Source organism: Dryobates pubescens, chromosome 15, assembly GCF_014839835.1.
Source record: "Dryobates pubescens isolate bDryPub1 chromosome 15, bDryPub1.pri, whole genome shotgun sequence".
Taxonomy (NCBI): domain Eukaryota; kingdom Metazoa; phylum Chordata; class Aves; order Piciformes; family Picidae; genus Dryobates; species Dryobates pubescens.
In genome coordinates, this window is record NC_071626.1 from 13,525,013 (window position 1) to 13,547,273 (window position 22,261).

Below are 22,261 nucleotides of genomic sequence, written 5' to 3' on the forward strand. Positions count from 1 at the left end.
ACAGATGATCCATATTAGCCAGTGTATCCTGTTAGTTGGAATGGGTACCCAGACAAAAAACAACACTCTCTCTTGTGGGTCATCTGACAAAAGAACTGAAGATGCAGCAGACTTCTCAGAAATGATACTTTCTTCTGCACCAGCAGTAAACTGTGTTGCAGAGCATGTTGCCTGTCTTTGGTTCAGCTGGAAGTACATGCTGCAGAATGTTTTTTATCTTATATCTCTGAATACATTCCCATTTTGCTGCTTCATTTCCAGTTAAACTATACAGTCTATATTTATTGTCCCTTGACCAAGCATCTTTATTGGTGGAACTCAATGATCTTAAAGGTTGTTTCCAACTGAAGTGATTTTATGTTTCTGTCTATTTTAGTTGGAATTCTAGACAGATGTTTAAGATAATAGGAATGTGTGAGTTATAAACCTTAGTATACCATTGCAAGAATCTTTGGAAAGCATAGATTGTTGCTGAGATCCTTTTCTCCTTCTGTTTATCCTATCACCATAATTAGCTGCTACTACTCTCAAAATCATTTCCATGTGACATTCCAGGTGACGTGTGACACGCTGTATGAATAATTGTGAATTTAGCTGATGAACACAGAGAGAAGTAAATGAGGTCACAGAAGAAAAATTTCCCAGAAAGCTTTAGAAAATTTTCACTGGAACTAGGAAGCTTCAATGGAAAGTCAACTGGTGGAGACTGGGCAGAGGTAAGTCCTTCTTAAAGGAACTTCAAGTTTTGTCTAACACATGATGAAACTCTATTGTTGTTGATTATGGTACAAAATGAAATGTGAAGTATGGCTCAATAACTGTATTACTCCCTGACAAAAGGCATCTTTTTAATAATAAGAAACTCTACAAAAGTACTCATATTTTAAATTAACTTTTTTTTTTTTTTCTTAACTGCTGAAACTGCTAATTTAAATGCATGCATGTTAAGCAAATATTTCTGATACAAATATAAGTGGTATGGTGGCAGCTTGTACTTTAAAGAAAATAGAATTGCTGTTCACTAGCTGTAGACAAGGAGGTCACTCCCATCAGAAAGGGGAAAGCTTAAAGGAGAAATTAACAGGCATGAATATGTATCAGGGCAGCAGATAATATAGACAATGGATAATGTGACAAATGGAGGCAAAATTGCTGTCAGATAAATAAAGGCTTCTGGACTTTGGCCCTCTCTATTTGCATGTTTCAATAAACTTTTTTTTGTTGCAGTGGGTTCCCATGCTTTCCCCCTTCCACCTTGCACAAGTGTCACTTTGGATTTCTATTCTACCTAAAGAGAAGTGGGTACAGTGAAATCAACGGATTTGGGGGTTTCCCTCTGTCATAATCATGACATCTTCTTGTCCTTTAAAGGAGTGACTTTGTGGGCTAGGATATTTTCATAGGTATAAAAACGGTCATGGACATTTGGTTTGGACATGGTTTGGACAAAAACATGCACAGCCTCTTGTTAGCTGTAGTCACCATGTATAGCTTCTCAACAGGTGAATCAAAATACTGTTGTTCAGAATATGGCACACTTACTGCTTATTTGAGGATCATTGTAGGAGGAGACATCAACCCTGTTAAGAAGTCCAGACATGTGCTTCAGAGGCTTTTTTCCAACAGATACACAAGTGAGCTGACAGGACTCTGCATTGCTCTTCTAGCAAGAGCTGAGCCTCTTGAAATAGTGGGTTAGGGAAAGAGCCACAAGGAATGAGACTTGCTGCCTTCAAAGTAATGGAAAGATTCTTTCCCGCCCCCCTTCGCTCCCCCCCCCCCCCCCCCCCCCCCCCGTTCACTCCTGTGAATTTAGGATTATAGTGCACAACTCAGTCCTTACAACAAAGTAAAGGAGACATACGATCTGTAGAGGAAAGATATCTATAACAGACATTCTTAGGAGGTTTCTAAGAGATGGAGAATGCTAATGTAGAAGGTGATGGGTCTGTGCGAATACAATACATTTCTGAGGGTGCTAAGCCAAGAACAAAAGCTCACACAATAAGCAGACATTTAAACTTGTACTAAGTAGCTAAAACTTCAACAGACTAAAAATAGAGCTGTACCAGTGACAAATAGCAGCATTACTAATTATGCTGTGAATGTTCAGTACCAAATTATTTTTATTTTCAGAAGCAAGGCCCCTTGAAACATTTCTGTAACAAATCAAACTGTACATATTACAAACTCCTGCAGGTACCATTAGGCTGGCCTATTCTTAGACACTTTATCCCATATACTATCCAGACTATACTGTTAGAATCAGAAAATAAACCTAGTCCTGAGGCAACAGTAGAAAATGAGGATTTCTCTTGCTCTTTGCAGAGGCTGCACGATCTCTGGGACGGCCAACAGCCCCACAGTCTGGCGCTACTTATGTACTGCACCAGATCCGAGTGCCCGGTTTCTTGATTCTGTTTCTTGATTTTGGGTTGTGGATGCATAGCTGTCTGGTCAATTTTTAGATTTGTGTGCCACTGGGAAATTCTTGGGATTGTAGGTGTAAGCTTGATAAGGAGTCCAGATTTCAGAAATACAAGCCATAAGTGAAGAAATTAGAATAGAATAGAATAGAATAGAATAGAATAGAATAGAATAGAATAGAATAGGACAGAACAGAATAAACCAGGTTGGAAGAGACCTTCAAGATCATTACATCCGACCTACCTTCCAACACCATCTAATCAACTAAACCATGGCACCAAGCACTCTATCAAGACCTCCAGTGACGGCGACTCCACCACCTCCCTGGACAGCCCATTCCAATGGGCAATCACTCTCTCTATGAAGAATTTCTTCCTAACATCCAGTCTAAACCTCCCCTTGGTGCAGCTTGAGACTGTGTCCTCTTGTTCAGGTGCTGCTTGTCTGGGAGAAGAGACCAGCCCCCACCTGTCTACAACCTCCCTTCAGATAGTTGTAGAGTGCAATAAGGTCTCCCCTCAGCCTCCTCTTCTCCAGGTTAAGCATGGAAATTATATACTGCAAATAAATGCAAGCCATTATAAGCAGACCAGCTGTAGACAAAATTACTGAAAGTTTAATCAAGCGTTTAAAAGTAACCATGTTGTCAGAACATCATGGGGAAAACGATTAGTCCTCTGAATGTGTGCATAAATGTAGGTTGAGAGGCACTCAAAGACATTTGCAAGCAAACATGTCACACATCTAAGCTTCTGAACCCTGAGAGCGAGCAAGCAATGCAGCTGTGTCGACCAGAAGGCAACGTTTCACCAGAGAACATTCTAGATCACAACTGTGTCTAAAATTTGTCTTGTTCTGCCCAATTTGTTTTGTATTCTCTTCCACAACAGATAACACAAAGCTTGGAGCTTCAATGTGCCAGCAAGGAGAAGGGCTAAACCAGGTTGAGGGGGTGGGAAGTGGGGACATCATGCACTATTACAATAATGGATCTTTGAAAGATGTGTGCAAAACAAAACAAAAATTCCCAGGAAACTCATTAAATTCCTACTGTTTTGAAGACTGCTGAATGCAAGATTATGAAATTATGTCACTGTTCAAATTAACACAATTAACCATCAACTGTTCCTAAAAGTAAAGATATTTGTCTAATGATTGGCACTTGAAAAATTCCAGAGGGAAGTTTTCAGATGTTAGCAAAGGTGGGTCACTGGAACTATAGTACCTTAAGTCCCACACTTACTAAGAACCCATGTGCTCTGAGTTCAGTGGCTGTTCAGAAACCATAGGAACTGCTTGCAAGGAGCTTCTTGCAGAGGCTGTGTACACAGCAGTCATAAACTGTAGGTAGAACAGCTCATATGCAATTACTCTGCAATGACATTTAAGAAAACAGTTCCAGCCTTACCTTTAATTAAGAGTAGTTGAGAGGTGAAGAGTTGCCACTTGCCTCCTGTGCCCAAGATCTTATGTAACCCTTTCTTACATTGGAGGTACTTAATCTTACAAATGAATAATGACTTTTCCATTAGCAGAAAATTCTTCTAAAGGAGAAGAAAGTCCAGTTTTTGCTTATATAATTCATAGGTAGGGAAGTTCTATCAAATCAAAGAGGTACTTTTTTCTTCCTGAGGAACATGCCACAAAAAAACTACAAGAAACTTGTGTGAGAAGGAATAAGCTGTGATTTACTTTGGTTATATGTTTGGGCATGGGAAGGTACTTGCATCAATCATTGTCTGTTTTCCTAGATTTATTTTTGTTCTCATGAAAAGAGACAGAATGTTTGAAAAACTCATTCTAGCTGCCAAGCAGGAAGAGCAAAGTGAACTTCCTTGTGATACACACAGAAGCACTTTGGGATGAATCGCAGTGGTGTATAGCTACCCGCAAACACCACTCTAACCCCAGTCTTACACAATACTCCTTTGAACTTCTCTCTCTTTAATGTTTATATCTGTATTGTCATAATGGCTATGGCATATAATTTTTGTGATGAAAAAAATGTAGTATTTCTACTAAATGAATGTTGGGTTTTTTTCTGATGTTTGAGGAAAGGAAATGTGAAGGGGAGATGCAGCTGAAACAGCTCCCTGGACAGCACAGTGATGCTGGCATAGGTCTTTAAGATATAAAATGATAGGGAACTAGTTAAACCAGATGGACAGAAAAAGTGAATGGAATGGGAGCTGTCTAGTACCACGATGGCTTCAATGCTTTCTACTCTAAAGAGTTCCCTGAGTTTTGGTTTAGTCGACAGTCATTATGCAGCTGTTACCACACATACAGCTTGCTCCCAGCTTGCTGCAGCTGTTACCTCCTGCAGCTACTGCCTTCTGCATTCTTGCATATTAATCCTCTGGAGGTTTCTTCAGAATCCACTAACTTATGGAAATGGTATAGATCAAAATTCCAAGCTGGAAGGTAAAAATGCCGTTGGCTTACCCCAAAATCTTTTGAAGCTTATATGATTAGTGGATTTAAAATCAGAAATCGAACCAAGAAAGTGAACATCACCTTTTTAGTGTTTCACAAAAGCTAATCATTGGACACCAGGAGGAGAGGAATGAAGAACACTAGTGCTACAGCTTTGCACATTGCCTCATAGGCATCTGCTAATGGCCTGTCAGAGTCAGGCTATGAATCTGTATAAAACTCTAAGTGACCTAGTATAGCTGTTCTTCCATTCAGTGTATTTGTCTAGATTCCCATTTTGTCACTCCCTGACCTCACAGGGCAAGCAGAAAACAAGATGAGACAAAGAGAAAGGGGCAACAGCACCTGAGTGTCAAAAGAAGGAAGTAAACTGGATTCTTGTTCAATGAGAATCACCATCTATTTTAACAGTCCTTATGCCTACTGCTGCCAGTCTGACTTAAACACTGGGATTTTACAATATTGATTTACCATCATTTAAATCATGCCTCTGAGAGAATGTGATGTAGCACCGAGTGCCAAAATGACCCAGAGAAAGGCACTTCAAAAAATGAAAATATGGTCCTCCTTCTAAGGAGTTTGTGAGCTCCCAGATGGTGACCACACTGTTGAGCCACGGCCTGGTGCTGTTGTACCAAATCTGGATCCTTTATTTGGTGTGCAAAAATCACTCAAGACACAGAGTCAAGATACTACTTTTATTCCATTTCTGCACAGGAAAGGGTGCTAAGTAATAATTCCGCAAAACTGTTACACAGGTTGAAATTCATGACATGTTTCTAGAGTAAAATGTCTATGCCTAATGTCATCACCTACTCACTAGCCATTGGTTAGTCTCTTGCTTGATCTTACAGATACAGCTACCTTTACATTCACTATGCATGCCCAAAGAGTAAGGGAATTCCCTAGCTAAGAGGTATGATTTTTCACATTATAATGATATTGTAATGAGGGCACCACTTTGCGGCACTTTGTTGACTAGCAAAAAAAGGATGCGGGTCCAATGCTTTAGGAATCTCCAGCCTTTGGACCTTGGTAAGTTTCTACTGGAACCAGGTAACTCAGTATCTTAAAGCAGACAGCACTAATGTAACTTCACCAATCCCTTCAGAGCGGCCCAGCACCGGAGAGTGAACGCCAGGACCTGAGCGGGCCAGAAGCAAGCCACGCCAAGACGGCACAGCACGGCAGGGCAACCCGCTCCGCCTCCAGCCCCTCCCCGGAGCGGTCGTCCCCACTGCCCGGGCGGGTCCCTGAGTCCGCAGCGATCGCCGCTGGTTTCGTTTTCGTTTCCCCTCTCCGACGGGTTGCAGTGTTTCGGGGCGGGGGAGGGCAGAGGGAGGGCAGCAGCAGCGCAGCGGCCATGGCGCTCGCCGACCTAGCACTGCAGGTTCTGTGCGCCAGCGGCGGCTGCCTGGAGCAAGGCGACCTCCGCCGGCGGCTGCCAGGCCGCCCCACGGCCGAGCAGCTGGCCCTGGTGCTGCGGGACGCGCAGCGGTTCACGGTAGTCCAGCGGCCCGCTGAGGCGGGGGCGGCAGGGGAGGTGTCGGTGGTGGTAGCTACGAGCCCCGTGCGGCTGTGCCAGGACCATGGTGCCGGCTGCGAGGGGCAGTGCGGGCGGCTGCATCTCTGCAAGTACCACCTGAAGGGGCTCTGTCGCAACCAGCAGGCGAGGTGAGGTTGGGGGGGGGGCGAGCCGGGGCGCCTCCATCTCCGCCCAGGCCGGCGGCGGGAGAGGCCAGGCCCTGCCTGGGGCCGTTTGGCTGGGGCGCTGCTCCTTGCCACCAGGCGCAGCAGATGTCCATGGAGCGCGCTTTTCCCTGCGCGTCTCAGCGGTCTCGTCGCAGGGGCCTCGCCCGGCCTTGGGGGGCCGCGAAGCGAAGCCTCCTGTGCCCCGCGGCTGGTAGCCGGGCTGGGCGTTGCAGCAGCCTTTGTCGGTAGCCCTTGGTAGTGCTCACACGAGGCGTCTGTGAGGAAAGAGAAGTGTTTTGGAGAGAAAACTTTAGCGACTTGTGGTGGCACCGGGGGCGGGCGTAGCTGAGACCACTTCCGCCTCTCGCTGCCGGGTGAGAGCTTGGGCCGCGAACTGGCTTGGCCAGTAGGGCTCGGTGTGTCCCCGTCCACTGGAAGGAGGCTTCAGTAAGAATCTTGCTGCGCTTTTTCGTGTCGGAAATGCGCCTTATTTTTTTTTTGTTGTTTTCTTCCCTGTTTTGTTTTTTTTTTTCCTGCCCCTTTTTCTTTCTCTTTGTTCATGAAAAGAGAGAGGCACTGGCCGTTGTTTCACGGATTGTTGGGTTGGAGCACTTCCTCCACAGTTCACACGTTGCTTCTAGTGTTGCCCCTTCCCCACCGTCGGGCCCGTGCTTAGCCCTAGGGTGAAAGCTTTACCCGCGCTGCGCGATGAAGCAAACCTGGAGGCTTTGTGCTGGGTGAAGCTAGGGGGAGCGTGCTTGTAGACTTGACTGGGAGTCCGCCTTACTCTGGCATTTTGGTGTTCTCTTGCCTGTGCAGGTCAAAAATGCCAATATTATCAGACTACACTAATACTATGATGACTGTAAATCAAAAATAACGTGGCAATTATCCTCAGAGTAGTTATGTAATCTGCTTAGCAAATCACATAATTACTTTATAAAGGAGCACTACAGATTTTTCTAAAACTGGGTAATTTTGTGTGCTTTGTAAACTGATGTAAAATTGATGGAATAGCCAAGTAGTTTGTTACACTCATTTTGCACTTGGTTTTCTCAACTTGTAGGAAGGTATGCAAGTTTGTTCACAGCTTCCACTCGGACCACAATCTCCCTGTTCTAAAACAGTATGGACTTCAGAATTTAAATGCTGCTGAACTTCGCCAGCTTCTGTTTCAAAATGACCCTTCCCTCTTACCAGAGGTAAGACAGTTTCTTAGCCTTGTGTTTCAGAGAGCATCAAGGTGGAAGAGGCTTGATGCTAGATGGAGATGTTAGGTGTTAGTTTAGTTAGCACACTGCAAATCTGATGCTTTAAATCTCCATCCTCTTTTCTCATCTGTGATGGGCTGACCCTAGTTGGCAGCTAAGCACTTGTACAGCCCCCCACTGGCTCTCCTCTCCTCTGCTCCCAGCAGGATGGGTGAGTGAAAACAAGAACAACAGTAAAAAAAATTGTAGTTGGAGATAAATATAGTTTAGTAAGTGGAGGAAAGAGGGAAAAAAATGTGTTGCAAAAGAAGCTAGTTGGCACCTCCCACAAGCAGACTGATTCCCAGCAATTCTCTGAATGAGGGCCACCTTGTAAGAAGACCACACTTCACTTTATAAACATGACTTTATATAGCATGAAATATGGCCATCTTGGGCTCACTGTCCCATCTGTGTCCTCTCTCAGGCTTTTGCCCACCCACAGCTAAATGGGGCAAGGAGGTCAGAGTGGAGAAGAAAATGTAAACCTGGAAACCACAAGCACGGCTCAGCAGTAGCTGAAACGTTGTATTACCAGCACTGTTTCGGTCATGAATCCAAAACATAGCGTTTTTTGGTCTACTATGAAGGAAGCTAACTCTATCCCAGCCAGATTCAGTACCTCTTACTATCAAATTCAGGTCAAAAAAGTTCTCTGTTCCAAAATCAGAAAACCAAAGAGTTCAGGCAGTGATGATAAAATGCACTCTCCTGCATTTATATGACTGAGAACAAAATCCCATCTCTTTGAGGATGTCTGTAAGATGGTTGTTGAGAGATTGAGATGTGAGCAGGGGAAAAGGAAAAGCTACCAAGTAACCATTTGGAAAACAGGAAGACCTGTGTGTTAAGTTTTAAATGCAAATGTAAACATGTAGCTGTGCTAATTTAAAAACCATAAATTCAGGCAGTTTGTATGAACACATTGTACTTTAAATATGTTTGTTTGGGTTTTTGTCCTCTACCCAAGGTCTGCTTGCATTATAACAAAGGTGATGGACCTAATGGATCTTGTGTCTACAAAAAGATATGCACCAAACTCCACGTTTGCCAGTACTTTTTGTGGGGACAGTGCAGATTTGGCAGCAGCTGCAAGCGATCCCATGACTTATCAAAGTTGGAGTGCTATGAAAAACTGGAGAGACAGGGAATGAGCTCAGACATTATTGAAAAACTACCCTCCATTTATAGGAATATGTATGACATACAAAATGGAAACAGGAACAGATACGACACGGAAGATGCCAAGTCTCCACCGTGTAAAGGTAAATGATGTCAATTTTTAAACCATCAGGAGTTTCTTACAGATGTCACTGAGAAAAGGAAAACTGAATTCACATCTTGATGTGTCTTTTAAGAGAGATCTTGCACCTATCTCATTGACAGAGATTTGTGACTTGACAGGTGAAGTGGTTATCGAGGTGGTGAAGTGGATATCAAGGTATTACGGGTTCCGGAGAGATGAAGTGCTTGATGTTTATAGAAATCTTAAATTGGGGGCTAGAAAAGCATAACAGGATCTGGAAAGAGAGAGATTTTTTTTTTCTTGATAAAAACAAAAGCATAGATGACTTGAATGATTATATCCATTTTTTTCAGTGTAGTGATTATGTAGCACAAGAATTCACAGATGGTGCTATCCTAGCTAATTCTCAGAGATGTAATATTTTGTTTGGTTTTTTTCTTTTGAAGCTACTTATAATTTCAGGTTAAGTGTAATTTATCAGGAAAGAACAGGATAACAGAATGGAAGATCCAAATGTGTATGCTCATCTCTGCTGCTTTTTCTGCAGCTCCTTCTTTGTTTACTTAGGTGTGCTTTAATTTACAGAAATGCCAAATATTGACACTTCTTCATATTTTATAGCCACCAGTGTGGACAGCTGTGTGGAATGCACAGTTAACTCGAGTCCATCTAGAAATGTAAAGGCATTGGATTCTATTTTTTATTTTGATGTTATAGCTAAAAACTGTATCTGCAGAATTTAGAAGTTACAGGAAAGTCAGGTTCTGAAAGGATGGATTAAGGGCTAGGAGTTTTGAGCATACAATGTCATCAAAGACTTCAGTGTCTCTGGAGCTGAATGCAGTTATGAAGTTATAAACACTGGGTTTAGACTTCTTCCCTACCCATAGGTGTGCTTTTAGGAGGGAACGTTGAAACAAAGTGTACTAATAAGGCATATAATTCTCCTGTCTAGAGAGAAAAAGCAGCTCTAGCCAAGATGATGAATTGGAACAGATCTGTTTATATCATCTGTACAGGAGTTGTGGCTTTAAAGGTAGGTTGTGACTGTAGCAAGTCCAGTCTAATTTCATTTTCTTGTGAAGTAATAGACGTATTCACACCAAAGGGAGACTTCAGAATTTATGCTTGATCCCATGGTAATCTTGAGTGCTGGTAGGAAGGTGTTTGACCTGCCCAGTGTACCAAAGGAGCCAACTTGGTTTACTCCAAAATGTGTAACAGCCATGTGTGTTGGAGATTGGGTACTGCAGCTGTGTTCACCTAGGGGATTGCTGAGTGGCAGGAGTTTCCAAATAGCTAGAAAAGATATTCTACATGCTTCCTTGTTTCTTCTAGCACTCTTCCATCTGTCTGAGCTGTTTGCCTTTCAAAATATTCCAGCTTATCTGGGATAAAGGCTGCTGTGCCAGCTTCCTTGTCCTTTGTCATCCTTTTCATTCTTCATGTTCTTGGCCTGTAGGTAGCTGATGCACTGTACACCTTCTCATAGAGTTGTGTGGTGCAGTCTCCTTGACTTTCCCTGTAAAGCTGCCTGTTGTTCTGTTATGAAAGACAGCCTCAGGTTTATGCATATGTGTACTAGTGATGTGAACTTTGCTCCTGTTGAGGAGGATTGCATACTGACTCTTCAAATAATTTGTGATTAATGTTTGTGATACCTGGGCCACTACTAGTCCTGTTCCTGATGAGGATTGAACCCTTAAAGACTTCTTAAAGTCTCTAAATGAGCTACCTTCTGTCCTGAAGGTAAGCACTGTATTTGGTTGGGTTTTTTCCTTGGTACATTCCTTTATGGACAAGTGGTTAAGCATAGGCAGTTGAGTCCACACTACTGTTCTGTATGTGCAATTGTCATACATGAGCTTGTGATCTCGATTCAGAGTACCTTTTTGTCTCTGAAAAGACAGAATGGTTCTTCACCATCAAGCTCCTGATAGCAATTTTGATGCACAACCTGGTAGGTACAGAAAGTGCCTAAGCTCAAAAATTAAGTTTTGCTTGCTCCCACTGAAAAATTCTGAAGTACTGCTTGTAATGATTACATGGGGGAACATAGCTTTCCATAGCTATGCATTTGATATTTCACCAGCTAGGTGTTCAGCCCTGAATTGTTGGAGTTTTTCTCATAGCCTGTATAAATAATGCATCTCTTACTTGTTAAGTTCTTTTTTAAACATTTATAGACAAGTGTATCAGAAGTCATTTTCACTTGCCATATAGATGGCAGATCTCTGATGGTAATACCTGGAAGGACTTGAAGGATATGGAAGAAGTAGAAAAAGCGTATTGTGACCCCAGGAATACCAGGTATAAACTCTTGTGAAATTTTATAATCTTTGGAGTTTACTCTGTTGGACCAGGCCCTTAGTGGCTATAAATTGCTGCAACTCTATTGCAGTCATTTCATAAGCAGCTTCCTTTGGTATTTTTCTACTGACTTCACTCAACTGGTCTACTATTGCCAGACTTATCCATTGTGACTTACTTAGGCCTGGAGTTCATATAGGACCCTCTGGGTTGGCATGGGGCACAGCTTGACCCCACAACTAGTTGTAACCTTCTCTGTCTTCTGAGCTGGAGGATCAAAAGGTAGCATGAGATTTGTCCCTCCTGCTCCCTTTTCCCCAGTCTGTATTGTGGAATGTTAGAATGCCTTACATACCCAGAGAGAGAGATACTCTTGGATGCAGAGAACATTAAGAATATGGAAATAACGAGTTCCAAACTCTTTGGTTTGCTGTGTAGTACAAAGAAAGCATTGGAAGGGGCTCATACAGTATGCTGTGTGTGTCTCAGGCTGGAGATTTACCTATCCCTCTTAAATTACATAGAAGCTCTTCGAAGCCCTGCTTAAGCTAAGGCAATGCTCTACTTAGAGCATAGTTGGTTGTTGGAAGAGGTTTTTGTATAGCTTTAGAAGACTATAGGAAGATGTAAAAGAGGTTGTTTTCAGATAGCTTTGTAGGACAGTAGGGAAGATTTGCCTTTGCTCAAGTTAGAGCTATGTTTTGTCTTTGACTCTGAGAGTAATGTAAACACCTTGTAACTGAAGGAGACAAGCTGGGTAGAATTTGGTTGGATGTGTTAAAACATTGTTTTGTTATTTTGACCTATTGTATAGCAGTAGAAAATGACCAATTGAGATGTGACACATGTGCCTTCTGATAGACTATAACTTTGCTGTATAACATAATAAACCTCTTCGCTTGCTTACATCTGGTCCTGAAAGCATCGGTCGAGGCGAATCCAAACATCTACACTTTTACAGTTGGTTAGCAAGAAGAAGGTAGTGTACATTTTCCCACTGTTTCTTATGTAACTCACTAACTTGATAGTGGTTACTCCCCATGGAACCAATGTGAGATGTAATCATGTAATGCAAAATGCATGCAAACACAGGACAAAGCTGAGGTTGTTTTGGAAACTTCAGGTTTGTGTTCTGCTTTTGAGTGGTGTTTACTCAATTTGCACATTTGTGGAGGGCATCAGGACCTATGTGTAAAGCCTCACAAACAGTTAAGGATTTTTTTTCTCCTTTTTTTTTTTTGTACAGATACAAAAATGGTGTTACTGAAAGTGGCTCTGTCTTGCCACCTATCTGTTTTCTAAGTATGTGCTGTGGGTTTGCAAAGGTTAGACGTCTTTCTACAGCCTCCTCTGTGACCAAACCCCCTCACTTCATTCTTACAACAGAATGGATTTGGTACTGGAAAGATGAATATGGCCTATGGCAGGAGTATGGGAAAAAAGTAAGTGTGGAGAAATGGACTCTCAGCTCTGTGTTAAAGTACAAAACTACTGAAAAGTGCCCAGTGTTTTTATCCTCCTCTTCTTTTGTCACCCTCTCTCTTCCTTCCTTTCACTCATACTGTACAGATGGACTTTAGAGGCCTGATGTGATCTTTTCCCTGTGAATCTGAGTGGTTCATATAGGGGAGTGCTCACTGGTGAGTCACAAGTATTATTGACAGATAATTCTTCAGTGAGTCATGCCGGATAGAATCACATTAATACATTCTTTTCATTGCTTCTGACTAAAACTTCCTTTTCTAAGGCTTCAGACTCTGTATGTCATTGATATGCTCCAGTTGGTGAATATGCAGTCTCAGTAGCATTCACAGCATGCACTTTGTAGTGTAAGTTTAGACTTTGTAAAACTGGGGTTCGTTTTAGAGGCAATTTCAGCTGCTTAATACATGACTTCTGTGTGCTAGCTGCTATCATGCCCAAAAGCTGATACCTACTTCAGTCACCACATAATATGGTAATTGTTGAGTTTTAAACTTGTTTATCAGGATAATGTTTTTTTTCTTCTGGTTCTGGCCTGACAGAATGAGATTCATGAATCTGCCACTGTTTCCAGTGATGACCTGGAGAAAGCTTATATAGCTGAAGGTTCTCCAAAGCTGAACTTCAAAGCTGGAAGACATGAATATGAACTCAGATTTGGAGGTAGGTTCCACTTACTTTGTTTGTTTTCTTTTAGTTCTGTTTGTTTGATCATTTTCTCCCTCCCTGCCTCCTTCTCTCCCAGATCTTTTGTGGTTTTAAGTTACATTACTAGAGGATATAGGAGGTAGAAATTTGAACTGCAGTAGTTACAGAGACATAGCTTCTATTGAAGTTTTCAGGATAAAAGCTGTTCACATAAATGTGGTGGGTTGAAGTTTCCCCCCAACAAGTGTCACTGCTGTTCCTCCAGACCCTTTATTTATGAGAAGTTCTTGTCCTAGGTTCCAAGCAAATTCTGGTGCTAGGTTTGACTTGCCAGCAAGTCCAAGTGTGACATTGCAGTTGATGCTAGCACCAACACAAATGGTGAGAAACAACTGGAAATTTTGGCTAGTGAGCTTGTGGTCTGCTTTAATCACTGGGTTGCAGAAAACCAAATACTTGTGCAAGGTGTAGAGTTGAGAGGACCCTTAGCATTGCAAGATTTATGTAGCTATTTTCTTCCCACAGCTTGGCCTGTCTGGTGTGGATGAGGAAATACCTTGACTCTGTCAAAAATAGGACAATGTTTCCCAAGAGTTCAGAAAATCTAAGCCACTTGTGGTGGCACTGTCTTCTCTAAGCTGTTGCCTTGCCAGGTGTCTTTCAAAAATCCTAGGGAATCAACTTGCCTAGACTTGTCATTTTGGTGTAGTTGCCTTTGATCCAACTCTCATTTTGCATGGAAACAAGAAAAATGAGCAGAAAGGGCACATGGTGTTTGTGGCTGTAATCTTCTTTATAGACTGTAGAAACTTGTCTGGCTTAGAAGGGGAAATTGCATATTAAATCAATCCCTTTTCTAAGGTTTGGAGTTCTTTTGCAATGCAGGTGTCTTCCAAAACTAGGTTTCTAAGCTTGGTGGTGGCAAGAGGATCTTTACTTTCTGTGTATCTGTCTCTGAAGATACGGCCTCATTCTAAGTGCTGCTATCTACTTATTAGTTGCTAGGATGATGTGGCAATAACCACAAAGATTCCAAGATCCAGAAATAATGCTTCTAAAAAGTCATGTTTCTGTAACTTCTTTCTGTTGGCGGTCAGTAAAACTGAATGGCCCATGATAGCTGTTAGGTTGCATTCACAGGGTTTGAAAGGTACACCTACATATAGGAAGATAGTATCTTGATAACAAATTGGAGAGAGGATGTGATCCCTGGGGCAAAAATAGATAATTATTTTTACAGTGGTCTTTTTGGGTTAAGTGTGGCTGATAGAGCAGTGAGGGGAAAATATCTACCAGTGTCTATTGTTTGTTCTAAAGTTAAGAGCAAAACTGAAACTGAAATCCTCCCTGATTACACAGACTGTAAGTTCCACATCTTGCTCTGACTTCCCACTGTGTTGCAAAGAAAAAAGGCTCAGTGTCTTGATTTGCTGCAGTGTGAAGGCTTTCTGAAACATCTTTCTCATTGTTCAGTGTTTTGTTTTCTTGTTGTTTTTCCAGACATGATTCAGAAAAACCTTCGCTACAGAACAGAGAGAGAGGTTTGCAGAAGACCTAAATTTTTCTCTCAGGCAGACATAGAAAATTTAAGAGCAAGGTAAACTGCAAGTGCTCATTCCCAGGTGATGGATTTAGTGCACTGTAAATGCAATGCCTTCCAAGTATGTAAATAAGGTGGAGTAGCTATTAAGCCAATTGTAAAAGAAACAAGACGGGGAGGGATGTTGCCTGACAATAGCTGTCTAGGGCAGTATTGCAGCCTGGCCAACAGTTTTCAAGCAGCTCAGGAGCCTTTGGGGTAAGTAAAGGAAGTTTGGGTTTGGCCACAGAAACTGAAAGCATAGAAACGAATTCAACATGCAGCAGTGTTGTAGGGAGCTCCTGATTAGAGGCAGCTGTCTTACTAGCGATGGAAGCAGTAACATTCATGCGTACTGCATGCTTCTTGACATCTGAAATCTGTAATTTTCAAAGGTAAGTACAAGTTTAGAAGCAATTCTTGTAAGGACAACCAGCCAATCTTGAGAGGAAAGTAGCAGTTGTTACAGGTGGAACAAAAGGTGGGAGTCTGCAGGGGAGGAGTTTTATATGACTGCATAAAACAGCAAACTTTTGTATGCATTCCCTTGCAGCACACAATGCTTGCTTACACAACACAGAAAAGAGCAGCTAAGCATGGTGATGAAGGCTAAGGTGAACGTAGAGAGGAGGGCTGTATCTGTCCTGTTTCTATCATTGATATGAGACTAGATGCATTTTTATTTACTCCAGCATAGTAGAGCTTTTATGCATGCATTCAGCTCTTTGCAACTAAGAGAACTACTTTAATGTCTAGTTTAGTGTATAACTGTTAGGGTTTTTTTCTCATTTGGCATCATGCTTCCTGCCATAAATCCTGACATGCTTTGGAACAAATATTTTCATGTATTGAACTGAAAATACAATTCTGAAATATTTCTGTATATGTTCAGCTGTTTATGTTCTCTCTGTACTTGGCAAAAATATTTAGCATCACCAGTACATAAAATGTAGGAATTTGGTGGGTGTTTCTGTGACATATTTCTAATATCTTATACAGGGGCTTTAAACACACAGAAGTGTTTAAGGGCATTCCAGCTCACTGGGACAAATCTGCCTTGCCTGAACTGGGATTCAAGGTTTGGAGATTTATGGTTTTACTCTCTATCAGTTTTGTCACATCCAGGTTTGTTACATCACAAGTTCAGTGTTTCTTAGTAGATGACTGTTTCTTATGTATTGCAATGCAGAGGTGGTGAATTGGAGCCTGATATCACACTGGGCAGACCTAGAGGTTAAACTAACCCCAAATTTAAACTAACAAATGGTGGCAATATAACCATGGTAACACTGACTTTCACTGCTGCTATTTATTCCTTTGCTTGGCAAATTTGCCTGAAGCTTATGCTGTATTAGCAAGACTGTTACTGGTGCTCAAGATCCATAGCTCTGAAGTGCCAACTTGTGCTGAAGCATCAGAGATAAATCATGCCTCTAAACTGTAGGGCAGCCATTCCCTGAGCCAGTGTAAGTAGACTGCTGTGTATCTATGGAGCACAGCTGAAACTGGCTGAGTTCAGGCTGGGATCATTCACAAAAATGCACCATAAATCCAGTGGAGTGAACTTAGAGCCACAGAATTGTTATGGTTGGAAAAGACTTTTAAGATCCTCAGGTCCAACCATTATCTAACTCCTACCAAGTCTGGGGCTAAGCCATGCCCCTTAGCATCACATCTCTGTATCTGTTAGACACCTCAAGGGGTGGTGGTTCAACCTGGGAAGCCTATTCCAGTGTTTGATAATCCTTTCAGTGAAGACATTTCTTCTACTATCCAATCTAAACTTCTCCTGGTGCAACTTGAGGCTATTTTCTCTTGCTCTGTCACTTGATACTAGGGAGAGGAGACCAACAACCACCTTGCTACAACCTCTTTTGTGTCTTTTTTACCACTCATTACCTTGGTAACAGACCTGGTTAATATCGTGTGGTTTACATTTGCTGACTTCCTGCCTGCCTCCACCACCACCTCTATCAGCTCTAGTGAATACACCTACAGAAAACATCTATTACAAAGCTTGAAAATTACTAACTTGCAAAATGTAAACCTCAAGAAATTGTCAATAAAAAAATAGCAAGGCTAATGTGGCCATTCTTAATGTTCCTAGGTAAAGCCTGCAAGCAGAGAACTTTCCTTGCTTTCAGGACTGATGTGTAAGGAACCCTAATGGCGGTGTGTTCCTGCTCTTGCTTAAGCGGTTGATTGAATAAAGCCTTTTCAGTTTACTTAAAAACATGGCAGGCAGTTTGTGGCCACTGGCTGTAGGGAGCATGAACTACAAAGAGTTAAAAGGCATGAATAGAGAGGTACTCTTTGATTTGCTGCAACGTAAATTCTCCAATCCTTTTTTGATGTCTTCTTTATTTATTTCCTCTATGTATTTAAATACTGTTTGATATAGGCATGCAAATTTACCTTGCCCGAATATTAAAAAGGACTAGGTGGCTGCACAAAACCATGCAGCTCTTTTAATATTCTGTTACTGAGCAATCTGGATGTCTTAAACCTCAGGAGTTAGTGTTCCCTAGGTAAGAGCTCACTTTTAGAGAGATGTCTAATCTGCTTTTTTTTTCCCAGGGGTACTTTTGCTGTTCGCACCTCTGCTTCACAGAAAAGACTTGAAAGGTCTGAGTAGTGCACTAGGTAGGGTGGCTTTGTTATGATTTAATAAAAGATGAGACTACCTTTTTAATCTTCCTTGCAGCTGATTGAGCTTGACAGTTCTTCTGAAGAATACAAGAAAGTGATGGTAGACTTTCAACGCACAATGCCCAAAACAGTTATTAAAAGGATTTCTAGAGTTCAGAACCCATCTCTCTGGGAGCTGTTTCAATGGTATGTGTAAAATACTGCTCTGGTATGTGTGCATGAATTTGGTTGTTTCTGCAGTTAGCTGCATGCTAAAGGTAGACACACAAATATGTGAAATGCAATTGCATTTAAGAATCTGCTGTCACTCCCCAGCTGAAATACGTAGCCCAGGTCAGCATGTAGATAAAGAGGTACCAACAAACCCAAAATTCAGTCAAGACACAGAGCTTAGAATAGCCACATAAACGCTGTGGGAGGAATCCTTGCTCCTGAGTGATTCTGACTTCTGCCAGGCCTGTGTCCAGGACAGCTGCCTTCCACTGAAGCCTTGAAACTGGTAATCAGTCACATCTGGTACAAACACTGGTTTGTAGCTGGTTAAAACTGAAACAGCCCTCAAAATCAAATGTGAAACTAACTGGAGGAAAGCCTTAACATGAACTCCTGTGTTTAAAAAAACCCAATATAATGCAAGATTCCCCCCTGTGCTTTATCCTAAGAGCCACTGAATTATTTGTTTTACTATTAAATGTCTGGAGGCATTTGTATATAATGAAAGCATGTTTGTACACAGCCACAGAGCAAGATACCATCTGTGCCCAAAGCTTACCCCTTAATGTGAGGATTTTCAGATTGTACTCTCTTCGTAAGATTGTTTCTAAGTGCTAGTCTGGGTACAACCACCATGGAGCTGCAAAGATACTGCTTCTTATTGCAGGCAGAAGGAACAAATGCAGAAGATCAATAATGGAAAGGCTGTGGATGAGCGATTTTTATTTCATGGGACCAGTAAGAAACACATCGATGCCATCTGTCAGCAAAACTTTGACTGGAGGATCTCTGGCCTTCATGGGACAGTCTATGGCAAAGGTGGTTTTTCAGTTCTTCCATTAACCCTAGAGTTGCTAAAAAAATTCTTAGTAATTACTGCAGAAGTGTAAAGATTGAGGACACTAAGTCAATTTAGAGCTTCTCTGTGATGGTATGGACAACACAGCTGACTTTGGCACTGATCATTTGGAGCATACTGAAAGATTTGACCTCTGCTCTGTCCTTGCAAGAAAAGAGGAGCTTAGGAGATGCCATTTCTAAGGATAGTTTCTCCTAGAGTCTTGGCTTACTTCTGTTGCAATTTTTCCAAGCTTGTACAGGAATATGATATGGCTTTATTTGTTGTTTGAGGCTTTGTCCAGGCATGTAAATGTCATCCTGGTTACAGGCTTTTTGCCTTGTTAGAAAATTATATTCCTATAAGGTTGTCCTTTGATCTGAAAGGATCAACATTGCCAAGACTGACTGACTGACTATCCACTTAATGGATTAGATACTTCAGAACTCTCAGAAATGTCCTAATCAGTATTAGTAGCCTCTGTCAAGTGAGGAAGTTGGGTGAGATTGAGGAAGGTGGATGTCTAGGTGAAGAAAAAACATGTCTGAGGAATATAATCAAGTTTAAAACATTACTTGTGTAGCTGTTCAGTGTGTGTGCTGTGAAAAGTAAATGTTTAGGTAATACATAGTGGTCATTTTCACTGAGGAGGACATACAGGACAAATGAAGGCTTTGGAAAAGGGTATTCATGAACTGCTTAATGGATTTGCTTATGAATTCTCTTTCACACTATCATTTCCATTCTGTGATGTCTTATAATCTCTGTCTCGGTGTCTTTTCTGCAGGAAGCTATTTTGCAAGGGATGCTTCTTACTCTGACAACTACTGCAGAGAAGACATGTACATCAAGACCATGTTTCTGGCACGGGTGCTGGTGGGGGAGTTCACTACTGGTAGTCCTTCAGACGTTCGGCCTCCCTTGAAGGACGACCAGAACTTCTATGACAGTTGTGTGAATAACCCTTCAAACCCTTCTATCTTTGTCATCTTTGAGAAGCAGCAGATTTATCCAGAGTATCTCATAGAATACGTTAACATGGCATTGACAGAACTGCTGTAGCAGCAAAACCTATCATCATTGTCTTTAGCTGGTTTTAAAATATTGGCTTAAGAGAGAGAAAGTTATTTTTAGAAGTTGTATAATTAGGTGAGTGTTCAGAAATATTCTCTATTCTTTCTGTGTAATGGAAAATGAGGGGTAAAAAGACATAAATGATGTCTTAGAATTCTTAAAATCCTTTGTGTCTCCTATTTTTTATCAGGCATCACATCTCCTTGCATTGCCAGAGAGTCTTAGAAATTCAGTAGGTGAATTCAGTGATGGTTGAAACACGAGGACTGGCTGTGACTGCCAAGTTTAGAAAATACTTTGTTATAATTGTTTCAGGATAGATTTTTACATGTCAGAGGCTGTCTCCTCTTGCCTGTTTTAATTAAAAAATTGATAAAAATTGCCTTTTTAATAATCTGTTTCATGTAACAGTAGACATTCAGGTGTGTGCCAATGAGACACTGCAATTTTCTTTGTGCTCAACTCATTGCATATATTCTTGGCAGCGTTGAGTTTTGTCCCAGGGTGAAAAGGAAGAGACACACATTTTCCCTTCTTATTTTTCTCATTTGAAACAAGTACCAAAGACATGAAGCATGTAAGGGTTGCTTGGTGCTGTGCTACTCAGTTGAATTACTCACCAAGTAAATTCTGTATTTTTGGTCAGTGAGAACACAAGTTTTTCACAACTTTCACTGTGCCTACAAATAAGATTCTGGCTGGTGCCATTGAGGGGAAGAAGAGGAGGCAACTGAGCTTATCATTAAGAATATCACACTTAGGTATGAAATGCATTGCTTGATTAGCAGTACCCTGTTGAGTAGCTTCATGGTTCTCTCAGCTGCTGGGAAGGACAGTGAGTGACTGTCCCTCATTAGGCGCACTGCCCCTTTGCTTGCAGGAAATACACCAGCTGTCTGCATCATTGAAGTGTCTCGACTTCCTTGCAGGAAAAGTGTTCTTACCTGGGGAGTGGTCTTCAGCCACACAGCTGAAGCCTTGAAAAATCTGTAGATTAAATTGAAAATTGCTCCCAGCAAGAGAGGATTAGTTTTGAGCACATATGTATGCAGATGAGAAAAAAATCCTTGAACTGCTAAGTATTTCTTAAGTTTAAAGTTGCTGATGCAGAGATACTTTATCACAGCTTTAATGCTCCTAAATGAGTATTTGTTAGCTATAGTGTACTGCAAAAGCCTTAAGATACAGTTTGTATAGGACCAACAAAATGCCTCATTCCTACCTATATTGTAGAAATACTTCTTAATTCATCTGGGTGATGACTGACAGCAGGTATACACTGGGCAACTGTATTACTTCAGAGCTGTGAACTAGGAACTTAGCCACTATTAGCTGGAGTAAGGCTGTGCAAAGCTTTTTTATACGAACCATAAAGCCAGCAGTTTGATAGCTAAAGAAAAATAGTCCTCTTTGTGTTTAAGTGAAACACAGATTGTGGCAAAGCAAGATGACTGTATTCTTTCTTTTGAAAGATCTGTAATAGAACACACATGACACATCTCATGTCAGCAAGCACTACATTCATTGAGGAGGATGACATCGTGTATGAAAGCTGTCATATATGTGCAGAAAAATTTTGTTCTACCAAAGCAAACCCATGTTCTCAGCTAATGATTATACTGGCAGTATGTCTCTCTTCCTCTGAACATAACCAGCATTTCAGCTAAGAACTAGAATAGCATGTTAGTCTTTGGTCAGCAACTTGAAACAAACATTTTTTTTCATTAAAGAAGTTGAGCTATTCTTTAAATGTTTTAATGGCTTGTAGTGGTTTTTTTTCAAACCTTTAACTTAATTCTTGGGAGTGTCTGAATGTTGCAAGTAAAATAACTGGAATAAATTGGCTAGTTGTGTTACTTTGTTAACAGACCAAAAAACCCAAAAGTTACTCTTTTCCACTTTTGAAACTGCAGTGGTAACTTTCCTGTGTATAGTAAATAAACAAGTACTCAAACCACTAAATCCCTTGTAATGGCTTTCTCTCAATACCAAAAGCACCATGTTTCATTGTGTTTGTGAGTTCTTGGAACTGTTCTTAAAGATAGAATAGAATAGAATAGAATAGAATAGACCAGACCAGACCAGACCAGACCAGGTTGGAGGAGACCCTCGAGATCATCGTGTCCAACCCATCATCCAGCACCATCTAATCAACATCAGATGCTGCTGTTAAGTAGTGGAGTTCTTCTACAACTGTTTGGATTGCATTTGGAAATCAACAGGTTAAAGAGCTTTTTGTATTAAATCTAAACTTTATAAACAAATTGATATTAAAACTTTTCTGAGTGGGGAGGATATCTCTTGGCTACTGAAGAGAAGAAACTGGGCAGGAGCAGTGTAATAACCTTTCACTGCTACACCATCTGAGGAGAAAGATAAGCTGTAAAGGTTGCTTTCTTTTTTTGATAACAACCTGA

The 22,261-nt window shown here is 41.3% G+C and overlaps 1 protein-coding gene across 1 annotated transcript; it reads left to right on the forward strand.

The window, feature by feature from the left end:
* The first annotated feature begins 617 nt into the window (after positions 1-617).
* Positions 618-21,107, forward strand: LOC104296568 (protein mono-ADP-ribosyltransferase PARP12). Its single transcript, XM_054168089.1, has 13 exons — positions 618-716; positions 5,975-6,537; positions 7,622-7,757; positions 8,776-9,070; positions 10,007-10,087; positions 11,238-11,361; positions 12,608-12,803; positions 13,386-13,506; positions 14,992-15,088; positions 16,070-16,148; positions 17,775-17,905; positions 18,600-18,751; positions 19,558-21,107. The coding sequence occupies exons 1-13, from the start codon at positions 618-620 to the stop codon at positions 19,830-19,832; spliced, it is 2,349 nt and encodes a 782-aa protein (XP_054024064.1). The 3' UTR covers positions 19,833-21,107.
* The last annotated feature ends 1,154 nt before the right edge of the window (positions 21,108-22,261 follow it).

Coding starts and splice junctions, on each gene's coding strand:
- LOC104296568 (XM_054168089.1), top strand. CDS start 618: ATGAGGTCACAGAAGAAAAATTTCCCAGAAAGCTTTAGAAAATTTTCA. Junction 6,538..7,621: donor TGTCGCAACCAGCAGGCGAG/GTGAGGTTGGGG, acceptor CTCAACTTGTAG/GAAGGTATGCAAGTTTGTTC. Junction 16,149..17,774: donor TGCCTGAACTGGGATTCAAG/GTTTGGAGATTT, acceptor TCTTCCTTGCAG/CTGATTGAGCTTGACAGTTC.